General features: G+C 42.2%; 1 protein-coding gene across 1 annotated transcript; it reads left to right on the top strand.

Annotated features, from left to right (window-relative positions):
- The first annotated feature begins 2305 nt into the window (after positions 1-2305).
- On the top strand, positions 2306-8480 carry LOC129845460 (uncharacterized). The gene is made up of 2 exons (XM_055913405.1): positions 2306-7135; positions 7256-8480. Exons 1-2 carry the CDS (start codon positions 3150-3152, stop codon positions 8478-8480), a joined length of 5211 nt encoding a protein of 1736 aa, XP_055769380.1. The 5' UTR covers positions 2306-3149.
- The last annotated feature ends 915 nt before the right edge of the window (positions 8481-9395 follow it).

Raw genomic sequence — 9395 nt, 5'->3', positions numbered from 1 at the left:
TCTATTATAGTTATTCCATACATAGATAGTGGTCTATTATAGTTATTCCACACATAGATAGTGATCTATTATAGTTATTCCATACATAGATAGTGGTCTATTATAGTTATTCCATACATAGATAGTGGTCTATTATAGTTATTCCATACATAGATAGTGGTCTATTATAGTTATTCCATACATAGATAATGGTCTATTATAGTTATTCCACACGTAGATAGTGGTCTATTATAGTTATTCCATACATAGATAGTGGTCTATTATAGTTATTCCATACATAGATAATGGTCTATTATAGTTATTCCACACATAGATAGTGGTCTATTATAGTTATTCCACACATAGACAACTATCTATTATAGTTATTCCACACATAGATAGTGGTCTATTATAGTTATTCCATACATAGACAACTATCTATTATAGTTATTCCATACATAGATAGTGGTCTATTATAGTTATTCCATACATAGATAGTGGTCTATTATAGTTATTCCACACATAGATAATGGTCTATTATAGTTATTCCGTACATAGACAACTATCTATTATAGTTATTCCATACATAGATAGTGGTCTATTATAGTTATTCCACACATAGATAATGGTCTATTATAGTTATTCCACACATAGATAATGGTCTATTATAGTTATTCCACACATAGATAGTGGTCTATTATAGTTATTCCACACATAGATAGTGATCTATTATAGTTATTCCATACATAGATAGTGGTCTATTATAGTTATTCCATACATAGATAGTGGTCTATTATAGTTATTCCATACATAGATAGTGGTCTATTATAGTTATTCCATACATAGATAATGGTCTATTATAGTTATTCCACACGTAGATAGTGGTCTATTATAGTTATTCCATACATAGATAGTGGTCTATTATAGTTATTCCATACATAGATAATGGTCTATTATAGTTATTCCACACATAGATAGTGGTCTATTATAGTTATTCCACACATAGACAACTATCTATTATAGTTATTCCACACATAGATAGTGGTCTATTATAGTTATTCCATACATAGACAACTATCTATTATAGTTATTCCATACATAGATAGTGGTCTATTATAGTTATTTCATACATAGATAGTGGTCTATTATAGTTTATCCACACATAGATAATGGTCTGTTATAGTTATTCCACACATAGATAGTGGTCTATTATAGTTATTCCACACATAGATAGTGGTCTATTATAGTTATTCCACACATAGATAGTGGTCTATTATAGTTATTCCACACATAGATAGTGGTCTATTATAGTTATTCCATACATAGATAGTGGTCTATCATAGTTATTCCATACATAGATAGTGGTCTATTATAGTTATTCCATACTTAGATAGTGGTCTATTATAGTTATTCCATACATAGATAGTGGTCTATTATAGTTATTCCACACATAGATAGTGGTCTATTATAGTTATTCCATACATAGACAACTATCTATTATAGTTATTCCACACATAGATAGTGGTCTATTATAGTTATTCCACACATAGATAGTGGTCTATTATAGTTATTCCACACATAGATAGTGGTCTATTATAGTTATTCCATACAGAGATAGTGGTCTATTATAGTTATTCCATACATAGATAGTGGTCTATTATAGTTATTCCATACATAGATAGTGGTCTATTATAGTTATTCCATACATAGATAGTGGTCTATTATAGTTATTCCATACATAGTGGTCTATTATAGTTATTCCATACATAGATAGTGGTCTATTATAGTTATTCCATACATAGATAGTGGTCTATTATAGTTATTCCATACATAGATAGTGGTCTATTATAGTTATTCCATACATAGTGGTCTATTATAGTTATTCCATACATAGATAGTGGTCTATTATAGTTATTCCATACATAGATAGTGGTCTATTATAGTTATTCCACACGTAGATAGTGGTCTATTATAGTTATTCCATACATAGATAGTGGTCTATTATAGTTATTCCACACATAGATAGTGGTCTATTATAGTTATTCCACACATAGATAGTGGTCTATTATAGTTATTCCACACATAGATAGTGGTCTATTATAGTTATTCCATACATAGATAGTGGTCTATTATAGTTATTCCATACATAGATAGTGGTCTATTATAGTTATTCCATACATAGATAGTGGTCTATTATAGTTATTCCATACATAGATAGTGGTCTATTATAGTTATTCCATACATAGTGGTCTATTATAGTTATTCCATACATAGATAGTGGTCTATTATAGTTATTCCATACATAGATAGTGGTCTATTATTGTTGCGTCAAAACAGAACACTCAAAACATGAGCACAATGGCAGCTCTTCCTTTAAAGACCTCCAGGCCTCAAGAGGGCAGATAACCCAAAAAACACGGGTGGAACTAAAAAATTGAGCCAGGATTTCTGGAGGGACTACTTTTACATGCGCACCTGTCAGATAAGCATGGGTATAAAATGTTTGGTCCTCAACATACACACAGCTCATTGTTCAACCCTAAAGACGCAACTGGTATGTAATGTTTGGAATTATTTATTATGTTGCATCCAGTGCTTAGCACAATTTACATGTTTAACTCTGGTAGGAGTGTTGACTTTTGGTGTGGATATTTTCTGACTGCAGAAGTAATTGCTAGAAGTGCTAGATTAAATTGTTTAAACGTTTACTTTATTCAAAGCCATGCTTTGTTGCTGTGTCATGCATTGTTTAGTGTAAAATAATGCATGTTTATTCTCTGTTTGTTTAAGGTTATCAACCTATTCCTAGTGCTAGTGCTATTCCTAGTGCTAGTGCTATTCCTAGTGCTAGTGCTATTCCTATTGCTAGTGCTATTCCTATTCCCTATTCCTCTGTGATTCAACTACTCTATTCAACAAATCAACTATTTCAACATATTCAACAAATGGCATCAAAACCATAATAAAACACTGGAAAGGAATTGAGTTGTCCCTTTGCATCCTTCACGGGTTGAGCAAGCCGTTTTCAAGTTTGGGCAGAGCTGAAAATAATTATAACACCTAGACAACTTGACAGTTGATAACCAAGCGTGGCAGTGAAGACGAAAGGATTAACGGCCTGAAGTCAGGAAAGCTGTCGTCGCAGAGAGAGTATTGGCTTACATCTCAAAATGGCGGAGGAAGCTCTTGGGAAAACAGTGAAGGAGCTGAAGCAAGAAAGAACTTTGGCAAAGAGTGCTTTTACCAAGCAAGCAAACTTCCTTAGCAGAGGTGCAAAACACATGACTAAGAGCGAACTGCGAGAGGAGTTCAAGAAGCTCACGTCGGAGGCAAGGAAGGTCAGTGAGACAAATGATGAATACAGGGCTGGACTTCTGGCAGACATTGAAGCTGAAACCGATGAGGGTGAAGAAGCTGACCTGAGCAAGCAGCAGCAGACTGAACTTGAGAAGACATTCCAAGAATGCGAAGTACGATTGGATGAGGTCAGGGGGATGATCCAGTCCAACCTATGGCCTAGATACGGGGAGGACGAGGTGAAGTCTGCAATCAAAGAAGCTGAGACCGCCTGTGATGGAGTTACTCAAATACCTGTTATGGCTGTAAATAGAGATGGCTTCGAGCTACGGTGGGATGGTGCGAAGGCACAAGTCCAAGATGCAATCACAAGCCTAGCAGAGTGGGAGATGTGGATTCCAGTAGCAGAAAAAGAACGGCTGGAAGCCAGAGTAAAGGATCTGAAAGCATTCAGAAACAACCTTGAAGCAAGGAGGGCAGGATTTCTCACAGCGCAAAGAATTGCGGAAGAGGATAAAGACAGAGGGAGAGTGCTGCAGATGCCCATGCCAGCTCCACAGCCGACACTGAGAATAAAACCAACCTGTTTACCCAAGTTCAGTGGGTATAAAAGGAATTTCCATCGATGGAGGAGAGACTGGGAGAGTCTACAGAAGCAGGGGGAACCAACAGGCTCAGTCGAAGTAAAGAAAATCCAACTCATTGACAGTGTAGATGAGAGAATGTGCAGAGACCTCCGTTTGTCTACTTACAATACTGCTGAGGACATGTTCAGGGTGCTTGAGAACAGGTATGGAAACAAGTCTACAATTGCCTTGGAGATAATTGAGGATCTGGAGAAAATTCCTGCTTTAAGAGCAAATCAGCCAAGGAAAGTTATCGACATGATCCAAACTATAGAGAAGGCACTGGATGATCTCACAGAGCTTGGAGGCACAGGAGCCATCAACAACCCTCTAGTGATTAGATCCATAGAAAGCAAGTTACCTGACAACATCAAGCGGGATTGGCTTGTCTTCATGGTTAACCCGAGGAATAATGTCACGCCGGACAATCACTTTGAAAACCTTCTTAAATTCCTGAAAACACAGGAGGAAATTCTTGAAAAATTAGAGCAGCTGGGAGGGAGTGAAAAGCCAGAGAAGAAATATGCTTGTGTGGAGAGGAGATATGCGTCCACACGTTCCACAAGGAAAGGCGGCTGTGTTGTCTGTGGAGATGAAAAGCATAGAGAAAAGATCTTCTTTTGCAAGCGTTTCAAAGAACTGAAGCCGGTGGAAAAGTTGGATGCTGTAGAAAAGCTGGGGGCCTGCAAGAGGTGCTTGGTCTGTCATGGAGAAGATGATGAATGCAAAGACACTTACCTGTGCAGGAAAAGAGACTGTAAGAAAGACCATCATTTCTTTCTTTGTCTGAAGGGAGATTTCAAGAGAAGTGACTCAGACAGAAGACAATCCAATGTGAGAAGGTATACGCTTACAGAGGAGCAGGAGGAATTGGTGTCTAAGCTCTCCCCAGAGATGGCAGAGAAATTCAAGAAAGCATTCACCAACGCCACTGCGAAAACAAACTGTGTCAAAAATAATCAGCTGGGAGTGACTGAGTCAAGTGCAGTAGAAGAATTGCCAGTTATTCTAATGCTGCTCAAGGTAACTGCCAATGCAGGACAAAGAATTGGAACCCTGATCGACTTGGCATCGGACACAAACTACATCACTCACAGAGCTGCCAGAAGATTAAATCTTCGAAGTGAAAACATCACTTTAGTCGTTCATGGAGTCGGAGGAATGGCCATGAAGGTTAGAACCAGAAGATATCTCCTCAGAGTGAGGGTCAAAACGCCCATAGGCACGGAAAGAGCTCATGAGCTTATCTGCTATGGTTTGAATGAAATTGCCAACGTCCACAGAGTCATCAAACCTGAGCAACTCAAGAAGTTCTTCCCAGAAGTCAATCTAGGAGATCTGAGTAGACCAGAGAATATTGAGCTACTGATAAGCCACCGCGAAGGAAGACTTGCTCCGCAAAGAGTGAAGGTGATTGGAGACCTTGTCTTGTGGGAAGGCCCGCTAGGAAAGACTGTTGGTGGAGCACATCCAGATCTGTTTGAAGAAGTGGATATAGCCGCACACAGGTCTGAAACACACTTTGCTCGATCCATGAAAGCAACTGCTGTCAAATATCAAGAGATAGCTAAGCTGTTCACAGCTGAAACCAAAGGAACAGTTGCTCACAGAGAGTTCTTGGATTGGTGGAAGTGGGACAGCATTGGAGCAGCTTGCGACCCAAAGTGTGGAGGATGCCGGTGCGGCAACTGTCAACCAGGAGGCAAAGAAATGACTCTGAGTGAGGAAAGAGAGCTGGAGATCATAAGGAAAGGCCTCACCTACATCAAAGCAGATGCTCACAGTGATGAACCCCACTGGGACACAAAATACCCCTGGATTCAAGATCCAAGTTCCCTTCCTGACAACAGGATTGGGGTGGAAGCCACCTTCTTGAGAACAGAAAAGCAACTCAAAAAAGAGCCAGAGTGGAGAATAGCATACACAGCTCAAGTCCATGAAATGGTCGAGAGAAGAGCAGCGAAGAAACTCACCAAAGAGCTCATTGCCAGCTGGAAGGGGCCAGTATGGTATGTCAGCCACTTGGTGGCAGCAAACCCGCACTCTCTCACAACACCTGTGAGACTGGTATGGAACAGCAGCCAGAAGTTTAGAGGGGTCAGCATGAATGACCTTCTGCTGAAAGGGCCTGATGTCCTCAATCCCATCCGAGCAGTACTACTCAGGTTCAGGAGAGGCGTCAATGCTGCCCTCGGCGACATTAAGAAAATGTACAATTCTGTGTGGTTGGAAGACCTGGAGATGCACCTCCACAGATTTCTCTGGAGAGACACTGAGGAGGAAGAGATTGAAGAGTATGCGATCACCAGAGTCAACATTGGCGATCGACCAGCAGGGTGCATTGCGCAATTGGCTATGAGAGAGACAAGCAAACTGCCCATGTTTGCTCACCTGGAGGAGGAACGTAGGATCCTTGAAGAGGATACCTATGTCGATGACATACTGACTTCCCATAATGACTTGCAAAAGCTGGACCAGAACACCAAAAGTGTTGAAGAGATCCTGAAGGCAGGCGGCTTCGTCCTCAAGCCCTGGGTCCGGTCAGATCAAAGTGGGAGGCAGGAGATCGTACCAGGAGAACAAGGAGCGCAGTCAAGCACAGCACTCATTCTCCCAAACCAAATGAGGGAAGGATACAATAAAGCCCTTGGAGTCGGATACCTTGTTGAGGAGGATAGACTGTACCTCATGACTTCAATCAATTTCTCAAAGAGGAAAGGGAAAATGAGAGTCGGCCAAAATCTCCTTGATGAAGAGGTGAGAGGGAAAACTCCAAACCCACTGACGAGAAGAGAACTGCTGAGCCAGGTAGCTAGCCTGTATGACCCAATAGGCCTCGTCACAGCTGCCAAACAAAAGGGCGCCATTCTTGTCAGAAAGGCGTTTCAGGAAGCGGGAGGCAAAACTCTGACCCGAGACACTTGGGAAAAACCTTTGTCTGAAAATTTGAGGGAAGAAGCCATCCAATTCTTTGAGGAATACACACGTCTTGGCCAAATCACCTTTCACAGAAGCCTCACACCAGCCAACTGGATTGGAAAACCATGGGGAATAACATTCTCTGATGGAAGTGACAAGAGCTATGGAGCCGTAGTGTACTTAAGATGGGAGACCCAGCAAGGCATCAAAGTCAGACTGGTTGAATCCAAAGCAAAGCTCACACCATTGGACCAAAAGGGAGAACCAGTAAAAGCTGAAATCTGCGGTGCTGTCTATGCAGCACGACTTCGAAAGTACGTTGAAAAGCACAGTCGAATAGAAATTGAACGATGGCTCCATCTACTGGACAGTCAAACTGTGTTGGGAGCAATCCAGAGAGACAGCTATGGATATCAAACTTTCTTTGCAAATAGAGTTGGAGAGATCCAGAAATCCACATCCATAGAAGACTGGTGGTGGATCCCAGGAAGCCTGAACAGTGCTGACATCATAACAAGAGGGGCAGCCCCAGAAGACCTCCAGGAATATTCCATGTGGCAGGATGGACCAGCATTCCTGAGGAAACCTGTGAAAGAGTGGCCACATAAGTCAGCCAAAGAAATCGCTGCGTATGCCAAGGAAGGTATAAACAAACTTCGAAGGAAAGCTTTCTCGGCAGCACTGACCAGAGCGCAGGTCAAGAGAAACCAGAGTGATGCACAGCAAAATAACCCAGATGAACCCAAGACTCGGATCCGAAGATCACCAGCCGGCTCTGCGGTAACAAAACTGATTGACATCAGGAAATTCAGCAATCTGACCAGGCTGATCCGAGTCATTGCCTGGGTTTGGAGAGCCGCAACGAGATGGAAAGAAATGTTAACCAAGAATTCAGCCTCAGATAAACCAAAGTGGGAGGACGCTCTTTCAACAAACTGGAGGTACAGAGCCAAACAAGCTGTACTCACTGTCGGGGAGTGTGAGGATGCACTAAGAGACTTGTTCCTTGCAGCTCAAGAAGGTATAACCTTTCAAGATACCACTCTCAACAGACTCGCTGTTTACAGAGATAAAGAGACTGGGCTCTTAGTTTGTGGAGGAAGGTTCCAGATCTTTGATGAGGAGGAAACTGCCGTACCAATTCTACCATATGAGGCATGGATATCCACTCTCCTAGCTCAAGAGGCCCATGGTGCAAATCATGAAGAAATAGCAGGCACACTCCTCCGGATGAGGAAGAAAGCCTGGGTGATAAAAGGCCGGAAGCTGGCTAAAAAGAGAGTTGACAATTGTGTGGTGTGCAGAAAGGCCAGGGCCAGAAAGTGCCAACAGATCATGAGTGACCTTCCATCCGAGCGGATAACACCAGCCAGACCATTTGAGTACACAACAGTGGACTTATTTGGACCGTATGAAGTCAAGGACGAGGTGAAAAAGAAAACCAAGCTCAAGGTGTGGGGTATTGTCTTCTGTTGCATGGTATCCAGAGCTATGCACACAGATGTTGTCAGTGACCAGTCGACGGAAGGCTTCCTACTGGCTTACCAAAGATTCACGGCACTGAGAGGGCACCCAAAGAAATTGTGGTCAGATCCTGGAAAGAACTTTGTGGGGCCAGACCTGCCCTCAAAGAACTCTACATCTTCTTGGATCAACTAGGTAAATCTGAGCTTGAAAATGAAGCTTCCAAGCATGGGACAGAATGGAGCTGGAAAATCCACCCAGCAGACTCCCCTCACAGGAATGGAGCTGCAGAAGCAGCTGTTCGTACTGTGAAGCGGGCTTTGCACAACCTGGGAGGAGAAGGACTCTTCACATGGAGTGAGTTTCAAACATTTCTCTACACGGCTGCTAACCTTGCCAATGAAAGGCCCATAGATGCAAGAACTCAAAGCCGGGAGGACTGCATAGAATACATCAGCCCAAATTCCCTTCTGCTTGGACGGATTGGACCCAGAGGAGATCTTGGATGCTTTGATTTTGAAAGCTACCCATACAAAAGATTGAGAGCTATCCAAACAGAAGTTGACCGGTTCTGGAGGAAGTGGAGTCAGTTAGCTGGGCCCAATCTATTCGTGAGGAGTAAATGGCACACAACACATAGGAATGTGGCTGTTGGAGATGTTGTCTGGCTGGCTGACCAAAATGCCTGGAGGGGTCACTACAAACTAGCCAGAGTCATCAGTGTCAACATTGACAAGAAGGGCATCGTCAGAGATGTGCATGTCAGAACTTTTCCCAGCTACCCAGTCCCAACTGTGAAGCCTGCTCAAGAGAAGTCAAAGACACTCTCAACTAAAATACCTGCTACAGTTCTTCATAGGGATGTCAGACGCATCATTGTTATACTTCCTGTTGAAGAAGGAAGAGCCTGATAGCTGAAATCGAACATGCCCCAACACAGAGGTTCGTGTGACCTCCTTCGGTTCAAGAACCAGGAGGTCAAGTGGGAGGTGTTGCGTCAAAACAGAACACTCAAAACATGAGCACAATGGCAGCTCTTCCTTTAAAGACCTCCAGGCCTCAAGAGGGCAGATAACCCAAAAAACACGGGTGGAACTAAAAAATTGAGCC

Source organism: Salvelinus fontinalis, unplaced genomic scaffold (genome assembly GCF_029448725.1).
Source record: "Salvelinus fontinalis isolate EN_2023a unplaced genomic scaffold, ASM2944872v1 scaffold_0311, whole genome shotgun sequence".
Lineage (NCBI taxonomy): Eukaryota > Metazoa > Chordata > Actinopteri > Salmoniformes > Salmonidae > Salvelinus > Salvelinus fontinalis.
The sequence above is the reverse complement of the archived record's forward strand: the minus strand, read 5'-3'. Positions and strand labels throughout refer to the sequence as shown.

Excerpts from the sequence above, each read along its gene's own strand:
- LOC129845460 (XM_055913405.1), top strand. The coding sequence starts at position 3,150 with ATGGCGGAGGAAGCTCTTGGGAAAACAGTGAAGGAGCTGAAGCAAGAA. Across the intron at positions 7,136-7,255 it reads TATGCAGCACGACTTCGAAA|AGTTGGAGAGATCCAGAAAT; the intron begins GTACGTTGAAAA and ends CTTTGCAAATAG.